Raw genomic sequence first — 20,033 nt, forward strand, 5'->3', positions numbered from 1 at the left:
CATGTGCGCTGTTGAATTACATGATTTCTGCCTTATTCAATACGCAAGATGGACAATGCGCATTGAATGAGGCAGCTGATAAACCTTTATTTTTAATCTCCATTGTTCAGTGAGTAAATCCTTACTTCCCTTATTTGCTGCATACTGATCAACACATTACACACATGCTTCCACTCTTCTGACGTATACATGCATGTGCCGTGCTGGGAGAATGCTGGAAGATTGTAAGGATGGAATGAGATAAGGCTCTGTGAGTTGCTCTAACGTTTTCTCTTATTTCCTTATTAACCCATTACAGAAAATGGGCAAAGTAAGGATTTTATTTTTAAATATTACAAGGTTTAGCTGAAAAGGCAGGAGTACTAGAGTGAGAGAGCTTCAAATGGAAATCACCATTCCCCTTCCTCTCCCAGCTCAAGCACAGCGGTCAGCAGTTCTGAGGAAGTGGTTGCATTATTTTGAATTAGCCACTTTGCTGTTTTTTGGACTTAGCAGTACCAAGCTTCATTGCCACATGGGGATCCCAAGTCAAGTTTCTCATTCAGTACTTTGTATCTGGAGCATTGCAGGCTTAACATCCTCATGATGCATGTTTTAATAGTCCCACAGTGACTCCCTTTTACTGGCTACTGGATGAACTGAAGTGGTTCTGGCAGAGACTTGCTGCTTCTCTTTAGAGTGGCTGAAACACTAGAAATGCAGGGTGTGCTTGTGGGGACAGAGCAGTCTGATGTTGCTGGCGGGTTGCTGTCATATCTTGTAGGGGTAAATGGTCTTTCTTTAGTAGTATAGGAGTTAGGGATTTGAGCTGGAGGAGAAAGAGCTTAATCATGCTGTATTCATTAGGACACAAGGAAAACCATGGGATTGTTGCGGTTCAAATACAAGACAGCACAAAGCTTTAAGCAAGCAAACAGGCTGGTCTGCCAACGGACTGGTCCTGTCAGCTTTCCACCCTCTCCTTTATTCTTTCTCTCCCCCTGCGCATTACAGATAAAAGGAATACACTGGCTTTATTTAACATTCTTATTTACCAATTTCTATCTACCGCATTCCTTGCTCTCGGGCCTTGAGCCCAGTCCTGGGAGGCTTCCCACGGTTCATGTCATCTGGGCGAGATTCCAAGGTTCATGCCCTTGAGAGGAGCTGTGTGTGCACTGCTCCTACACAACACTCCGGATGTGCCCTGAACGTTGCCAAGTGCATGAACCTTCATAAATCCTACAATGGGATCCCTTTCCTGCTGCTTGGTTCCCCAGTTTGTGTTCTTGAATGGGCTGGCAGGGTCTCCCTACTAGGAGTGAGCTATACAGCTGACTGTGCAAGATTGGAGAGACTGCACATTGGTTATTCTTTAAATTTCATCAGATCCGCTTCAATTTTGCCATGATGGAGGGAATGTGAGTAATAGTATCTTTCAGGTTTTTGTTAACTGGGCACTCTAGATGAAGTGAACTTGTAAACTCCGGTGGGTAGCTGCTTTGTAATCTGCAAAGCAACTTGTATTTGTTGCTGAAATACTGTGAAGTTTCCATGACTAAAATGTATGACTAACATGTATGTTGCATGACTAAAATGATTTACTCCTGACTTTCTCCATAGCCGTGGATCAAGCAACCTTCCAGAAGAAACTCTGCCAGATCTTGAGGAAGCATCCTTTCTACCCACATGTATGTAGCTAACACCACAAATTTCAGGAGACGTCAGTGTTTAAAGTCTGTGTGCTACTTGGCTGTGTGGCCGCTCCCTGTGCTAATAGGCTATTAACATAGGCTAATTGCTGCTGCACACCCAAAATTGGCAGTGCAGAATGTGTCAGGTAAAAGAGGTATGCAAATGTAGCCAATTCCAGAAGTGTCCCAATGGCCCCCCCCTCTTCTGCCACCTTCCTGAGAAGAATATTGCTGCTTGTTCTTGGGCCCATTCTTTCCAGATGCCTGTCTGTCTCCCTCTCACCAATCCCCCAAACTGTATTCAACTCTTTCCCACATCTCTTTGGCTCCCTTTACCCTTCCTGCTCTGGCTCTGTCTTTTTTGAGCTATCATGTCAGACTCACCAGCCACTAATAGGCTGATTGGAGGCAAATCTGCACTTGAACCTGTCAAACCTCATCCAGTTTATATGCTGCTAAAGTGGCCTTGTACAATTCTGGGACAAAGCATTGCACATCTGTCTCCATGGCCATGACCCCTATTCTGCCCATGTTGGCCCCCTCCTCAGGCATGCACTGCTAGAAAATGTGACTTGGGAGAGAACTGAAATCCAAAGGATGCAAGAGACAAAGACACATGCAAAGGGGAGGGGGGCAAACTTAACTTTTGAATGGAAAATTGTCAGTTCACTGTTCGGTAAGTAATTGGCCTGGTAGCTGCCAGCAATGGAATGGCCACTCTTTGTTTAAATGTGTTCATATTGCTAGGGTTTTCTCTTCCCCTCCTCTCTTCCCTTGTCCCCATCTCAAACAGCCAGATCAAATATGAAACTTCTGAAGCTACTTGTTTCAATATTACAACTATTTTTGGACATTGTTGTTTGCTGTATTGGACACCATGCTCCCAGCTGCACTGGGAGAAGTCACAGCTGGGACTCAGCCCTTTGAGTCACAAGCAGATGAGGGGAGTTTGAAGCTGTCACCCTAGAGTGCGTTTGTAGAGGAACCAGCATCTCATTTGCAGGCTGTTTAGATTAGAGTAAAGTAGAACCTCAGTTTTACCAGAACCAATCTCACAAATGACCAGTTATATGAGCCCTTTTTCCAGATAGAAAAATATCATATAATGAAAGTAATGCTGAGGAAGAACAGGCAACATCTCTTCATATTCTAAGGCCTCTAGTGCTTTTGAAAGAGCTTTTCAGCAGCTTAAAGGGCAAGCAGAAAGTGATGCAGTGTATCATACTGCACCAGACATACATCAATTTTGAGATGTTCAGTTTTAACAACTTTTTGATTTTATGAACTCCTCAATTCCCAATTAGTTTGTAACATAGGGTTTATGCTGTATCTCTAAGATGTCCATTGTGTTGCTTCCCCTCTAGTTTATCTCTGCCTGCAGCCTCCTGTCCAGCTGGGTGCTCCTTGGCTATCTTAGCACAGAGCTCCTCTTCCCCCTCATCCTTTGCACAAATAGCCCATCCTAAAGGAAAGTGGGTGATCAGGGTTCCTACTTTTCCCTTTTTCTCTGCAGGTTGTGCAGGAGTTTGTCAGTGGCTTGGAGACTCACATTAAGGACAGAGACCAGTTCAGGAACTGCCTTCTGCCTTGTGCTCCAGTGCGGGGCGAGGTTACGAGGTCAGAGAAAATGCATTTCTTTCTCCCTGCCTGTAGGAGTTAGTCTCTGCTTGAACAATGCAAAATTGGTTGTGGGGAGAAGGATTTATTCTGTTAAGCCAACCGTACTTTCATAGATAGAAGGGTTTATTCTGTTAAGCCAGCCATTCTGTTAAGCCAGCCCAGGACCAGCTCTAGGCACCAGCAAAGCAAGCACGTGCTTGGGGCGGCACAATTCCAGGGGTCGGCGTTCCGGCCACTCTTTTTTTTTTTTTGCTTGGGCACTTGCGCTCTCGGTGCTTGGGGCGGCAGATTTTTTGCTTGGGGCGGCAAAAAACCTAGAGCCGGCCCTGAGCCATCCGTACTTTCATAGATTCTTTAGCTATGTCTACATTACAAGGTAGGAGTTTGATTCCCCTGCTCGTGTGTGTAGACTCATGCTAGCTCTTATCGAGCTAGCATGTAGTGTAGTGTAGCCTGGTAGCAAGGGTAGTGGCAGTAGAGGCACAGCTTAGCCATGCCAAGTATGTATCCACCAGTTCCAGGTAGGTTTGTACTCAGCATGACTAAGCCATGCCTCTGCTACCACTGCCCCTGCTACCACTGCTGTACTGCTATTTATACTTCCACTAGCTGGATGAGAGCTAGCACAAGTAAGGAAACACACTCCTAGCACTTAATATAGACAGCCAGAGATTCTAAGGCCAAACGAGACCACTGTGATCATCTAATCCTGTATAACCCAGGCCAGAGACCTGCCCCAAAATAGCTCCTAGAGCAGATATTTTAGAAGAACATCCAACCTTGATTTAAAAATTGCTAGGGATGGAGAATCCACCAGGACCCTTGGTAAATTGTTCTAATGGTTAATTATTAGCACTGTTAAAAAATTATATTTTATTTCCAGTCTGAAATTATCTAGCTTCAACTTCCAGCCATTGGATTTTGTAATACATTTTCTCTGCTAGATTGAAGAGCCTGTTATCATATATTTGTTCCCCATGTAGGTACTTATAGATTGAGATCACGTCACCCCTTAACCTTCCCTTTGTTAAGCTAAATAGATTGAGCTTCTTGAGTCTACCACTATAAGGCACATTTTCTAATTCTTTAATCATTCTTATGGCTTTTTTCTGACTCTTTTCCAATTTATGAATTTATGCTCAATGACAGGATCTATCCCTCAGGCAAAGGAATGGTTAGACAGGGGCATGGCGCTTAAATAACAGTACGTTAAAGGTGCGGAGTCATTGGGCATACTAGTTGTCTAGGTGTGACTTGGGCCACAAGCAATTACTTTTGGAGGTGGTACAGTACCTGTTCCTCCCTGATTATACTCTAGGAACTGTGGTAAGAGCAGACACTGGGGAGTTAGCAGTTGCGGTAACACTGGGGACAGCAAGATTCAGAGTCTGACAAAAAATCCACAAGATTTGGCAGAGATCGTCTGCTTAAATAGTGTCTCCAGAAGATCTAGGAAAACCCCAAAGGTTCAGCTTTCCCGGCCAAGGCTCCTTCCAGAGCTTGAGCTGGAAATGAGCAAGGCTGATTTATAATTTAAATGAACTATTGTCTGTGCCTCTAAAATTTCCCCTGGCTATTCCCAAGAACAACTTGGCCTAGTCGAGAGAGACTTCTTTGTGGTACCACTAGCTCAGAAATCCCTCTCTCAAGTTTCCAGCGTCCATAGAATCATAGAATATCAGGGTTGGAAGGGACCTCAGGAGGTCATCTAGTCCAACCCCCTGCTCAAAGCAGGACCAATCCCCAATTAAATCATCCAGCCAGGGCTTTGTCAAGCCTGACCTAAAAACTTCTAAGGAAGGAGATTCCACCACCTCCCTAGGCAATGCATTCCAGTGTTTCACCACCCTCCTAGTGAAAACGTTTTTCCTAATATCCAACCTAAACCTCCCCCACTGCAACTTGAGACCATTACTCCTTGTCCTGTCCTCTTCCACCACTGAGAATAGTCTAGAACCATCCTCTCTGGAACTACCTCTCAGGTAGTTGAAAGCAGCTATCAAATCCCCCCTCATTCTTCTCTTCCGCAGACTAAACAATCCCAGTTCCCTCAGCCTCTCCTCATAACTCATGTGTTCCAGTCCCCTAATCGTTTTTGTTGCCCTTCGCTGGACTCTCTCCAATTTATCCACATCCTTTTGTAGAGTGGGGCCCAAAACTGGACACAGTACTCCAGATGAGGCCTCACCAATGTCGAATAGAGGGGGACGATCACGTCCCTCGATCTGCTGGCTATGCCCCTACTTATACATCCCAAAATACCATTGGCCTTCTTGGCAACAAGGGCACACTGCTGACTCATATCCAGCTTCTCGTCCACTGTCACTCCTAGGTCCTTTTCCGCAGAACTGCTGCCTAGCCATTCGGTCCCTAGTCTGTAGCTGTGCATTGGGTTCTTCCTTCCTAAGTGCAGGACCCTGCACTTATCCTTATTGAACCTCATCAGATTCCTTTTGGCCCAATCCTCCAATTTGTCTAGGTCCCTCTGTATCCTATCCCTCCCCTCCAGCGTATCTACCACTCCTCCCAGTTTAGTATCATCCGCAAATTTGCTGAGAGTGCAATCCACACCATCCTCCAGATCATTTATGAAGATATTGAACAAAACCGGCCCCAGGACCGACCCCTGGGGCACTCCACTTGACACCGGCTGCCAGCTAGACATGGAGCCATTGATCACTACCCGTTGAGCCCAACAATCTAGCCAACTTTCTACCCACCTTATAGTGCATTCATCCAGCCCATACTACTTTAACTTGCTGACAAGAATACTGTGGGAGACCGTGTCAAAAGCTTTGCTAAAGTCAAGATACAATACATGCACTGCTTTCCCTTCATCCACAGAACCAGTAATCTCATCATAGAAGGTGATTAGATTAGTCAGGCATGACCTTCCCTTGGTGAATCCATGCTGACTGTTCCTGATCACTTTCCTCTCATGTAAGTGCTTCAGGATTGATTCTTTGAGGACCTGCTCCATGATTTTTCCGGGGACTGAAGTGAGGCTGACTGACCTGTAGTTCCCAGGATCCTCCTTCTTCCCTTTTTTAAAGATTGGCACTACATTAGCCTTTTTCCAGTCATCCTGGACTTCCCCCGTTCGCCATGAGTTTTCAAAGATAATGGCCAATGGCTCTGCAATCACAGCCGCCAGTTCCTTTAGCACTCTCGGGTGCAACTCGTCCGGCCCCATGGACTTGTGCACGTCCAGCTTTTCCTGTCCAGTGCAAGACAGGTTTTGGTCTCTCTGAGGCACCTTTCCAGTAAGTTCTTTTGACTGGGATCAGGCAAAGAGTTCCCCTTGGAGCTTTGCAGTTGAATTTTCAGCTGTTGCTCCAACTCAGACTTTGCCCACAACTCTGCTAGGACTGAAGAAATATGTAGCCTGTATCATCTTCCTCTCCTGAAGATATCTAGTCAGTTTCTGAGTCCCCAGATTTGTTAGTAGAATTCAGTTCACCTCCCTTCTCATTCCCTCTAGTTTGTCCACTTGCTCCCACACAGACGTGCTAGTATGGTAGATCAGTGGAGGCTTTGGCAGAGTTGCTGGTGCCAGGGCATAGCATGATACTGCCAACAAAGCCAGTTCTTCCCATATAGAGGGTGACCTCAGTGCAAAGAGGACTCTCAGGGTACATCTACATTGTGATTAAAAAACCCATGGCATTGGGTCTCAGAGCCTCGGTCAGCTGATGCAGGTTCATGGGGCTTAGGCTGCGGGGCTAAAAATTGCAGTCTAGACACTTGGCCTTGGCCTGGAGCCTGGGCTCTGAGACCCTCCTCCCTCGCAGAGTCTAAATAACAATAGTTAAAAATAGTTAAGATTGAAAGAGTGTTAAACCTGACTGCATCTAGTGCCTAACCACAAATTTTTATAAACCTGTTTGTCATACACTTCTAAAAGGACCCTTTGCTTTAGAGGGTCTGGAAATGCAGAGTTATATTTGATATGCAGCTAGTTCCCCACTGCCATGTACAGCAAGATTCAGAGTTTGATAGAAAATCCACAAGCACCACTAGCACCTGACCAGTTTCCCTCTTTGACTGAGGGGTTGTTTTTGATAGGAAAAGGACACTGTTGTCATTTTAAGTAGATTTTTTTTTAATCTCTGCTGGACAAAAGCAGCGTGCTCACATCATGAATCTTCCTAACAATAAAATTTTTTTTGGGCAGAAATTTGGTTCATTCATACTGTGAAAGCCTTATTAAACTACTACTTGGAATTGAGACTTTACAGGTAAGGACATTTTAACATATTCTTCTTTTCAGTTGTGACTATGTATTTGGGGACATCTAATGCTTACGAAAGTAGAGGACTGTTAGAGCTGGTCACACTGCAGACACGTACTAATCTGCACAAATCCGCTGATGCTCCTCAGTCCAGACTAGCTCTCCTGCTTTTCCAGTCCTGACACAGCTCTACCGGTGTAAAGGGAAAGGTCCGAGAAGTGAGGGATGTAGATAGGGAAAGGAATCCGTCGAGGGTACAGGAAGGCAAGAGAAGAGGATTGATAGGGACATCAAGGATTGCCCCAACGTGCATGTTCCAGGCTTCAGCCTTTACTCTGTAATCTTGAGACCTGCTGAAAAGTTGCTGCTCCAGCCATGGGCCCTGTCATTCCATGCTGGGGAAGTGGGGCTGGAGAGAATCCATCTGGGCAACTGCATGGTAGGAACTTACGGTGTTTTGTTGGGAGGTTCAGCTCCCTTATTGGAGAAGCAGGGAAGGTTTCTGTAAAAAAATTATCTTCTCTCTATCAAGGTACTTGTATGGCCACCATTGTCACTGTGCCTCACAAACCTTCAAGGGATTGTCTTTGTGAGAGCTGTAAACGAGTTGCCCCTGACCAAAGCTTCTGGAACTCCTAGGAATATTATATGTACAATGCCCAAAAACAAGCCAGGTGCTTACAAATGTACCCCTCAATCTTTATTTAGTAATAACATGTACATTAAGAGCAAAGAATACCATACCCATGTAACATCTGTTAAATCCCTTAAGTACTTGGTTCTAGCAAAACGTGCCTCCAAGAACAGATCAATGGTGCCATCAAGGAACAGCCTTGAGTAAGGACTTATGTGGCACCAGACCACCCAAGGCGATACAATCCCCCCTGGAGCCTCCTAAGCTTCAGGAGTGTGCTCATGCTGTGCCACCCTTTGGGGCAGTTTGCTCCCTCCTCCACAGCTGGCCAGCTGTGCTGGCTGGTATGGAAGAGGGGCAGGACCATGTCCCTGTCTCTTTTCTGCTCCCTCTGCAGTAGCTAGTTCCCTGGAGGCACTAGGAGGAAGCAGTTGCTATGTTTGGGGAGCACAAGGACTATGATTATGCCTAGTCCTTGTGCAAGGAGTATTGGGTTGGAAGGCTCTGTGAGTCCTCCCCCACTACCTTGTGTACCCTTGCAAGAGCAAGCCAGTCTCATTTGCAGCATACTGCATGCTTATACTTTTCTGACTAGGTGGCAGTCATTGCCCTTCAGTTTCCTGAATTACTTTCCTGGCACATGTCCCGCAAAAGAAGCCATACAAATGAAGCACAGTGTATTGTAATAATACTTCAGGTTAACAGAGCCTTTCCTTGCAAGGCACTTTGTTAATCATATGTGCACTACAACAGTCTCTGAGGCAGAGAGCAGTAGCTGCCTCACTACAGGCTGCTGCACCAGTGAGCAGGGCTTATCAGGAGCCAGGAGGAAAAAAGTTTTTGGTTTTTCAATCCTCTTGTAATTCAAACACCTTAATGATTGTTGTTTTAAATAAATTTTGAAAATTTCCATTTCGGCAGAGGCCAAGTAGGGAAAATTGGAGCCACGAAGGGGAATGTTTTATATAGGAAGTGTGTGTGAAAGTAGGGAGTTAAAATAGAAACTTTTTTTAGTCTTACCTGTAGTGGTTGTTTCTGATGCCTTCAGCAGAGAGGTTATATAATGGAGTCTGGGGAAGGGAGTGTGGCTTCACATGCTTTTTTTTTTTTTTTTTTTAGCTAATTTTAATTGCCACTCCTGAGTTATTTTTGCTTGATACTTTTAAACCTAGCAAGCAAGTGATCCTGCTTATATGTCTTTGTTCCTGTAGGTCAGAGGTGGATAGGCTTCACAGTCTCTGTGACTCTGGTCTAGGGGTGCACCTAACTACCAAGGTTTTCCAATTTGCAGGAATCTTCCTCTGGTTTGCATGCTGTGTGTGTTCTGTCTGTGCTCGTGAGAGGAGAATTCCAATGAGCAAAGTTTCTGGGTCATGCTTTTGGGTCCCTTGTACTCTGTGTGAATGCAGTGCCTAGGGCACTGGGCTCAGTGCTGAATGGGGCCTCTGAGCACTACCACAGTCTTAAAAAAAACAAACAAACCCCAGCAGCATAATACTGCCTTTCTCTTTTTCTGTTTTAGCCTGCTGTTATAACATTGTTATTGGAGAAGCTCCCTGAGTTCTTTTTTGACACGTGAGTGCCTTAATATCTTTTCTCTGACCTGAACTGAAACCTTGTCTGTTGAGCATGATCCCAGCTGTTTGCTTTTAATCAATGACTAAAGGTTAACCAAAATGACCCAATTTACATATATGGGAAAACACTGAATCTGAGGAAGGGAGAGTACAATGTACTATACAGTACTCAGAGCTCAAGATAATTGGGCAGCATATAGCAGAGGACAAGCCTAAAGATGGGGAATTCTCCCTGATGTGGTGTGCATTCACTGGCTGTTGGTGCTTACATTGGGTATATTGCACAGTACAATAGTAAAGGCAGAGGCAGTATGGGAGTGGAATTAAAAGGTGTCCCAGCAGAGTCCGGAGTACAACAATGACTTTTACATCTGAAAGAACTGAGATCCCTTTTAGTAATCCACTTCAAAAACTCCAAATTCCCCTGTACTGTGGGACTCAGGAACTCCACAGCAAAGACTCCCCACTCTTGCATAGCTCAGGAATATGCTGCTCAGCATGTAACTTCTTACAACAATGTGATTTTAATTTTCAGGTTTCCTTTTTTCTTATTTCACACTCCTGGAAAAACAAAAACAAAATTACAAACACTCCCCCGCTCCTTCCCCACCAACCACAACTAGAAAATTCCGCTTCAAAAATGTAATTAAACTTCTATTTAAAGTTGCTCTCATACAAGCTTCAAAACAAGGTGGAGAAAAAGTTTTTGAAAATATGGAAATGGTCAGTTAAATTAAAGTATATTAATATTCCATTAGCATTTATTAATGAAAATATTAAAAATATTATAAAAATTGTCCTTATACATGTGTACAATATCCTTAACTCTGACCTGCAATATATACTTGCAAATTCTGTCAATGTTTACATGGGCTAAACATTTATTGCTAGTCTGGATTCTGCTGTAGTGTGGGAAGAGCTTTAGAACTCTCTTCTCTAATCCAGTTTTGAAGCTATTTGTGACATTCGTGGATAGAGGAAGCCTGAAGCTAAGTCACACTGAGTGCTCATTTGCATGCCAGAATGCTTGTGGCTGAGGCTTGATCTTAGGTGACACACTGAAATCGGTTGGTTTCTGGATGCTTAGGAAGTGAGAACTGTGAATGGTTTGCCCTATTTTGTACTGACATCTGCAGTGGTTGTAAATGAAATTTTGCGGGTAGCTAATCCATGAGGGCCTGCTAATCTGCATAGTTTTGAAAAATACTTAGAAGAAATTCCTTTACCAACTGAGAGCTAGCAGTGAGAGGCTCTGCTGCAGTGGAAACTGGTCCAAAGCATCAAGTTTTGCATTTTGCACAGTTGCACTTTTCTCTCCCCTTGTCCATTATTTTCGTAAAAACATGATATTTCTCTTTCTAGCTGAATTTGCTTTGCATACTTGCATTCTGTCCATGGGCACCACATTATTACTAGTTTAATATTTAAAACAAAAAACAATTCCTCTATCTGAATGCTATTGTTTCAAAGTCTAGCACAATGGTGGGTAACCATGTATCAGGGCAATAATGAATCTGGAGAAAAATGGACAGCTATTCTACATTGTTTCCAGCTTTGGCTTCTCTAGCAGTCTTGCTTAACAGTGAGACTGGTGTTGGCTCTGCTGGTAGGATAACTTCAACTGACTTGTATTTCACTTGTTCTGACTTTTCAGTGTGGGCACCTTTGGAACCAATTTCCCCCGTCTTATTGTCAATCAGTTTAAATGGCTTGACAAAATACTTGACAGCAAGGTAAGTACTAATGGTGCAGTCAGCAATATGTTTTCTCCATTTGGTTCTTTGAGCATCCTCAGATGGGATGAGATAACTATTTTGCTTGTAGGTCATAACAAGCACCTACTGCAAAAGTATGGGAGGGGGTCAAGCAATCAAAACATGTTGAAAACCTATGGCTTTTTTTTTTAGTACTATATTTAATGGCCATTATGAATCTTAGGATTTGACCCAAAGATCTTAATATGTGGGCTGATAGAAATTTTGATGATAATGATTAAAGTGGAATAGCATGTGCCCCTCCCAAAGCAGAGGACCAAAGGAGAATCTAGGAAATAAAGAGGACTGGACAAGAAGTCTAGCCCACAAAGTTAGGTGTAGGGAAATGCTCTGTAAAGTATATTGGTTTCTTAGCTAAGCCTCTGTGAAGTTTCAGATGTACAATATATAAAGTTCCAATCTATTAAAGTTTGTTCTCCAGTACTAATTTATTGTATCCAAATGCTTGACAACTTGTTCTTGTAAAGCATAAATGCCATGATGCACTATCCCAGTATGAAGATGCGTTAACCCCACAGATATTGGGGGAATTTTTAATACCCTGCATGTATAAGTTGTGAAATGCAGAACAGCCCCATCTAATACAAATCATAAAAATTTGGATGGCTGAGAACACTAGATATAGAAGAGATGAGGATTTAAGTGAGGGTTAAAGTGATTTCAATGCATCTGCATCTATATTAGGTGTTTGCCCTGATTTAACCAGATTAAAGACAGTTTAGTTAAACCAGTGCAACTGTTCTAATGCAGGCCAAACCTTAATATGTACAGACTAAGGGTCTAATCCTGTAGTCCTTGTGAAAGTAGTCTCATTAAAGTCAGGGGTGAAATGCTGGCCCCATTGAAGTCAGTGGCAAAACTCCCTATGACTTCAATGAGGCCAGGATTTCACCCAAAGTAAGTAAGGGTACAGGCGCAGGCACCAAATTACTGGAGTTATTATTGTGAGTCAGTGAGGGTAAATAGTGGGGAAGGTATAAGTATGGAGCAACTGTGATCATACTAAGATATCTTTGACCATTAAATGTCTTGTAGTATTTCTTGAATGTAGGAGAAAATGTACAGTAGTGGATGTCAGGAAGGAACATGTCCTACTCCCTGCTATCCCCACAGCAAAGACAAGATCACCTGCTGGCAAGAGGCCCTTTAGATTTGCAGGCACAGTTGCCTGACACCTAAATATAAGGACTGTTTTTTATTTTCCTTATTTCGGACTGACAGACCATTCAGATTGTAGCCTGAGGACTTCGAATGTTAGCTGTGCATTTGAAACACCCAGTCAGAAGTCTGTACTGGAGTTAGCGCCTGACGTAACTCCCAATGAAATAAGTGACAGACCTCCCATTGACTTCAATGATAGTCAGGGGCATATTGGCTTGAGTCTCATTTAAAGAGCCTTGATCTAAGGCCTGGTCTGCTCTTAAAACTTGGGTTGATGTAGCCAAGGTGCTCAGGGGTGTGAAAATTCCATACTGACCTAACCCCCAGTGTAGACGCAACTAGCTTGATGGAAGAATGCTTCCATCAACCTAGGTAGCATCGCTTAGGAAGGTGGAGTTCTTGCAGCAACAGAAAAACCCCTTCCATCGCTGTGGCCTGTGTTTGCACTACAGGCTTACAGCAGCATAGCTGTGGCGCCATATCTATGCTGCCAAGTGCCTATAGTGTAGACCTAGCCTAAGTTGTTTTGAACTGAAGAACTTCATAATTGTTTAACTGCCTGGTCTTGTTACTGAAAAGAATGGATGTCAGTGAACCTGAAGAGCTAACTGGATTCGACAGTTCCATCAACACTTTTTGGAGAACTGCTGTTTAGATGGCTAAGAGGTAGATGAGGAGGAGGAGGAGACTGGTGAAGAATTAGAGATGGAGTCCATATAATTGTTCTAGCTTTCTGTGTTCTCTGCTTCCTTTTTCTGTGTTTTTTTTTTTTAAATCAGTCTGTCTCTGTTGATTACTCAGTACTCAACTACCATTACTAATAAATGAGAGCAACTGTCCCATAGTGGTTTGAATGAAAGAGGGTTGTTGTCAATTGTAAAGGCTTCGTTATTTTTATTTTCCAATCTCCTTTGCCCAGCAAAATAATTGGCGTTTTAACAGCAAAATATACAGTGCTTTAAAAATCACACTGTGTTTTAAATTGTCATTTGGCTTAGTGGAGAAGGCACTGGGCTGGGACTCAGGAGATCTAGGTTCTGTTCCCAGCTCTGCCATTGGCCTGCAGGATTATTATGGGCAAGTCACTGCACCTCCCTGGGCCTCCGTTTCCCCATCTGAAAAAAGGGGATTATGACCTCCTTTGTAAAGTGCTTTGAGATTGACTGACTGATGAAAAGTGCTAGGTATAATTATTATTTAAATGTGGTCAATCAAGAGGACAGTGATTATGGGTGCATCCACTACAAGTATAGAGAAATGACTTCATTAAGGACATTGTGTTTATAATGCCATCATTGCTTTGAAAATGTGCTGGGTTTTTGCTGGTGATTAGAAAGAAGGCCATGTTCCTTTTCTATTTGCTGTGGTGGTGGTGGTGGTGATGAAATTGTCATATGCCAGTGTTTCCCTCTTCTGCAGGATCTCATCATGAAATTAATGCAGATGGTTAGTGTTTCTCCGGTGCCAATCCAGCATGACATTATCACCAGCTTGCCAGAGATCCTGGAGGATTCCCAGCAAAGTGAATTTGCGAGAGAGGTTAGGTAAGGCTGACACTCATGCTGTCTCTTAATCCTCTGCACTGTGTGTGCTTTACTCCCAGCTGCTCAGTGCACCAGAGGTGAGATATGTCTTTATCAAATTGTGAATTCCACTTTGTTTTGTATCTTCCATTTTGTTGTAGGTGCTGAGCATATGTCTAATCTTGTCCGGGGGCAGGTTATTATGCTGTATCCAGACACTGCCTTGCTCAAGAAGGGTGTGACACAGATAGGGGGCATTCCCAGGTCCCAGCATACGTCTCTGCACAAACACCAATCCTCCCTCCTGTGGGGTCAGAGTTAACTCCCTAGATCAAGCACCATGGTCAACAATAAAACAACATTTTTTCTAACTCAGGCAAAGCCAGGAGTAGACCCAGGTCAGGCTCTCTGGCAGGAGTTACACAGACTCCCTTGCCCTGATACAGCACCCCCATTTCTGGCTAGGCACATGCCCAGACTCCCTGCCCCCCACCAATGCAAGCCCTACTTGGGTCAGTCCAACCTGTCTATGCACTCTGATGCTGGTGTGTGCTGTGAGCTCAAACTGCTGGGTCTTGCTGTGCTATCTCAGCAGTCCTGTTGTCTCCAGGTTGTGTATCTGTAAGAGTCCCCATTTTGCAAGCACCAGTGCAGTAGCTGCAAAAAGAAAAGTAGTAGTTGTGGCACCTTAGAGACTAAGCGAAGAGCGAGGGGAAGGAGGAGAAGGGAAGGAGATTGGGGAAGGGGTTCTACCGAGTCCCATAACTGTGACTGAGAAACAATCACAGAGCAATTTAGGGCCATCAGCTCTAATGTGTGTTAAATACTGAACCATCCACAGAGAACAATGGACTGTCTACATCAATGTCTAATTGTGGGGGAGGGAAGGGGCTGGAGTTTCTCAGCTTGAGCACACGGCAGAAGTGGTTAGAGACTATGGGTATGTCTCCACTAGAAATGTAAGTCGACCTGTATTAGATCAATTTACAGCCACTGTAGTAATTACAGTGTCCACACTGCCCTCCTTGGGTCAGTGGTGTGCATCCTCACCAGGAGCGCTTCCACTGACTTAGGGGCAGTAGACCCCTGTCTCTCAGCTCCACAGGCAGCTCCCTCCTGGGACCCTGGCTGCTCCACAGATTTCTGGACTCCCAGTGGGCTCTCTCTGTCTCCTCCCTCCCCCCAACCCCCATTCCCCACTGAGAGCGGAGAAAGTTGCCTGGGGCTTCCTGGCTCCCACATGGGAGCAGGTTCCATTCTTGCCCCAGCTCCCAGCCAGGAGAGGGGTCCAGCTGCCGCCAGCTCTCCAGGGGAGCTGGAGGCAGCTGGACTTTAGCTGCCTGGCTTTCTTGTCAATTTCATGGCAGGATGAAATTGACAAGACAACCAACAACCCATGTAAGTAAGGCAATGCAGTGTCTACACCAGGGGTCTCAAAGTCAATTTACCTTAGGGCCAGTGTCAGTCCTCAAATCTTCCCAGCGGGCCAATAATGTCACTCATGCCTCCCAGAACCTGCCCCTCCAAACTCCCCCCGCACCGGCCTAAGGCTCTGGGTGAGAGTTTACCCTCCTAGGTCTGGGGTAGAGGATTGGGGTGCAGGCTCTGGGAGGGAGTTTGGTTGCAGAAGGGGAGAGAGATTGGGCTCTAAGATGTAGTTTGGGTGGGGGAGGGAGTCTGGAGGTGCAGGCTCTGGGATGGAGTTTGGGTCCTGGGTGCAGGCTCTGGGCTGGGGCAGGGGGTGGGGGTGCAGGAGGAAGAGGGTGGAGTTGCAGGCTCTGGGAGGGAGTTTGGGGGCGGGAGGGGGTGTGTGGGAAAGGGGAGAGGGTGCAGGCTCTGGGTGGGGGTTTACGGTGCTTACCTGGGGCTCCAAGGCCTGGGTGCCTCCGTGTGCTGCTGCCCCTGGGCACCACACCCACAGCTTCCCATTGGCTGCAGGGGCACTTCTGGTGGGGGCAGTGCGTGGAGGCACAGCCCTGCCCAAGGGCCGCAGGGAGGGGCTGGCAGCCACGTGGAGCAAGCGTGCAGGAAGCCGCTCAGCTCTGATGTGCTGCTGCTGGTGGGCGGGGCCCCGGGCCATTTTAAATCGCCCAGGGGACATGTGGGGGTGGGGGTAGAGTGGGAGGAAGGCCCAGGGACAGCAGGCGGGGCCAAGGGAGAGTCTCGGCCCCAGAATTGCTGGAGCCCCATGGTCCACATTGGGAAGGTTCTTGGGTTGCAGATGGCCCGCGGGCTGGGACTTTGAGACCTGGTCTACACAGACATTGTGTTGCTCTAACTACACCAACATAAACCTTATGCCTCTCATGGAGGTGAAGTTATTATGTCGGTGGAGTGGAGTACTTTTATTGGCGGGAGCAAGGCTGTAGTGTACACACTGACACAATGATGTAAACTGCCTCAGGTCGACCTAACTGTGTAGTGTAGACCAGCCCTATATTTAAGAGGGGTGGCTCTCTGCGAAGGTGGGCTGGCCACCGCAACATGTAAGCAGAATGGGCTGGAGAGAGAGAAGGCAGGAGGGGCTCTGCCTAGACTGAAACACTGGCAAGACTCTGGACTCACAAAAGGTGTGAGATCAGATTAAGGGGGGGGGGTGTTTTAGGACATTGTTTGTTTTTAAAGATCTACAACACTCTATTGCTTTCTAAGAGTAAAGGGACTGTAGTTAAAAACTTCCTTTGCTAAATCTTTCCTGCCATCTTCTTGAAGGGGTTGAATTAGAAGCCAGTGTGCCAGTAATCAGGTGGAATTTAGGGAGTGCATGTCAAAGCAATTGCAGGGCTTGGGAGATCTGAGGCATTGGTTTTGGGGACGAGTGTGGTTGGATTGTCATCCCATGATCTAAGGAAGGGCTCAGACAGGAGTTATGTGCCTGGGAGTGTGCTCTAGAGACTCAGCGCCAGAAACAGTGACTAGACTCTACCCCAGCCCAGGGGGCTTAGAAGCACACGCTGCTCATGAGTGGGTCTCTTACAGCAGACTGGTGACTGTCCAGAAGAGAGCACTGGGACAGGTTGTACCAACAGTGGTAGTTAATGTGTTAGCTAAAACATGTTAAACATACACTTTTTTTCCTAGTAAAAACATGGCCTTAGACTTAAGTTTTTGTGGGCAGTGACTGTTTTTTACTCCGTATAGTGCCTAGCACAGTGGATACCTGGGGCCTCTAGGTGCTACTGTAATAAAAATAATTCATAATAAAATTAAATATCATGTAATAATGTGTATGTACAAGGTGGCAGAATTAAATTTGCCCAGGCAACTTTTGACTGCTTGTCTGAGTAACCTTAACATTCTTTTAGTGCTGGGTGGTTTTTTGTATGTACTTTCATACATATTTTTAAAAAGAAACTGAAAAAACAGAAATTCCATCTCATGGATCCATACTGACCCCTGCTTGGGTCATCAGCAGATTTTGAACCAAATACCTTTTGCTCCACAGCACAGATTTTTACTACTTGAACAAAAGGAATAGATGGTAACGGCCTAATACTGTTAACACTTATGTTGACCAGCCACCAGTGGCAACACAACATGCACTTTGCAAGTTGCACAGTATCTTACATAATTGTCTACAAGACAGCAGAGTAATGTTGGGATCAACATTTGTGAAATCTTTTCCTGGCTTTGGAGGGCAGTGAGTTTACTTGTTACAGACAGCACTGTTAATGACCTTGTGTCATCACACAGTGAAATATGGGCAATAATACTTGCCTGCCTCTTACTGTGTTTATTGAGCAAGTCCTCACACCCCTGTAACAGGCTATGAAATTCAAATCATTATTAACACCAGTCAGTGGAAGGTGGCTCCCTGCTCAGTGCACTTCCCCCCACAAGCCAAACGGAAAGATGCTGTAGTTGTGCTTGTGTCCTGTCAGGGACCACGTCTACACTACGGGGCCTATGCACAGCTATGCATATCCTCACAGTGTAGAAACAGCCTGCACTGACAGAAGGGGCTTTTCTGTCTGTGTAGGAACACCACTTCCCCAAAGTGTTCTATCGACCTAGCAGCATTTACACTGCGGGTTAAGTCAACTCCTATTTTGTTTAGGAGTGTGGATTTTTCATACCCATGAGCGATATAGCTATGTCAGCTTAGATTTTAAGTGTTGGCCAGGCCTGGTGCTCTAACTCTGGGCCTATGATGTAGGAGGCTGGGCCTGAGAGCATGACTGGGGCATGTGGAAGGTCAGTGGGACCAGAGCATGCTCAGTAACATGGAATGTTCAGAAATTTTAAGAACAAAGCCTCTAACAAATCTCTACTGAGCGTGGGCAAATGGGTGATTTTTAGAGCTTTATAATTTGGCCAAATCTGAGTGGATTTTTATAGGGGTGATAAAAGGCATCTCAATGACCCCAGGACCAGTCCTTTCCAAATTTCAAGTCCTTGCTCCATCTGAAAACTGAGGCTTATACTGGAAAGTGCTAGGCATTGCTTCCAGTCCTGCCCAAAATAACAATGAGAAATAGTAAACTTTATTCCTCTTCATGTCCACTTCAATTATAGTGATCCCAAATTCACTGTGTTCAGACAGAAGCAATCTTTTCCAGAGTAACCATTTACTATAGTGCCTCTGGCATATATTTGTCATTGTTGCAGAGATTCTGGAGTGAGTGGAGAAACTGCTGACATTTTATAATTGCATAATTCCACTTTATAAAAAACTCTTATTTATTTGTCTGCAATCTTTTTCTTGTGCATCAGCCAGCTGTTAAAACGGGACACTCGCCTAACTGTTCCGATCCTGGATGCCCTTTCCAATTTGGATCTTGACGCAGGACTTTTGGCTGAGGTAAGAGATTCTCTACTAAACAGAAGCGTAAATATTAGAGCTGCTCTGATCATTCCTAGTGTTGTGTTAAAACCCAGCTCCTTTGAGTCTTTCTGTGCCAGCCAAAATGGGAAAGGTGGCAGGAATGTCATTTGAATCTCTAAGCCTATTACATAAAATTGTTCTTGAGAGAAAGCAGTGAATTGAGGATGACTTGTATGAGATTTTCTGGTTATAATGCAGTGGTGTGATCTCAGAGGATGTGCCATCCTAACCCCCTCAGTTAGCAACTGTTTAAGCCCTGAAACATAAGGGCTTATTTCCCTTATTGTTTTTACCCTGTCTATTGTAAATGGATATTCTCATTAGGCATGTAAATTTCTAATCCTTTGAATCCTATTAAACTCTTGGCCTCAGTGATAATAGTGTGATGGAGAATTGTTATTTTTTAAAAAAATATTCTATCTTAAATTTGTTGCCCTTCAATTTCATTGACTGTCCCCTTGATCTTGTATTATGAGAAATGGTAAATAGGAGCACACAACTTACCATCTTCAGACCCATTCATTATTTTGTGTCGCTCTACAATGTCCCTTCTGAACTAAACACTGCCAGCCTTTTCAGACTGTTTTCATATGGAAGTCGCTTCAGCTTCTGATAATTTCTTTTGCCCATCTCCAAAACCCTTGTTATCTCTGCTTTTTAGTTTTTGATGTGTGGTGACCAGAATAGAATCCAGTATTCTAGGTGAGAGCATCCCATTGATTTATATAACATTCCATATTCTTCTCCAGCCCCTTCCTTTGCATCCAAAGATCAAGTTTGTTTTATTGACCATCACTGACATTGATCAGCAGTTTTCACTGAGCTGTTTACAAGAATTCTCAGGTGTCTTTTTTTGAGTGGCTCTAGTCAATTTAGAATCCAGAAACATATGAATATTCAGAATATCCCTTCCAATGTGTATTACTTTGCACTTGTCAGCACTGAATATCATTGGCAATCATGACAGGTTTCAGAGTAGCAGCCGTGTTAGTCTGTATCCGCAAAAAGAACAGC

At 44.7% G+C, this 20,033-nt stretch overlaps 1 protein-coding gene across 7 annotated transcripts in view; it reads left to right on the top strand.

The window, feature by feature from the left end:
* Positions 1–20,033, top strand: part of FANCD2 (FA complementation group D2) — a 188,664-nt gene that overhangs the window by 9,524 nt on the left and 159,107 nt on the right. For all 7 annotated transcript variants that reach the window (XM_073352723.1, XM_073352724.1, XM_073352719.1 and 4 more), the window contains exons 4-10: positions 1,603–1,670; positions 3,187–3,290; positions 7,468–7,531; positions 9,681–9,733; positions 11,390–11,468; positions 14,091–14,215; positions 18,908–18,995. In XM_073352723.1, coding sequence (XP_073208824.1) covers positions 1,603–1,670; positions 3,187–3,290; positions 7,468–7,531; positions 9,681–9,733; positions 11,390–11,468; positions 14,091–14,215; positions 18,908–18,995 — 581 coding nt within the window. The remainder of the gene's footprint in view (positions 1–1,602; positions 1,671–3,186; positions 3,291–7,467; positions 7,532–9,680; positions 9,734–11,389; positions 11,469–14,090; positions 14,216–18,907; positions 18,996–20,033) is intronic.

Source organism: Lepidochelys kempii, chromosome 7, assembly GCF_965140265.1.
Source record: "Lepidochelys kempii isolate rLepKem1 chromosome 7, rLepKem1.hap2, whole genome shotgun sequence".
Taxonomy (NCBI): Eukaryota; Metazoa; Chordata; order Testudines; family Cheloniidae; genus Lepidochelys; species Lepidochelys kempii.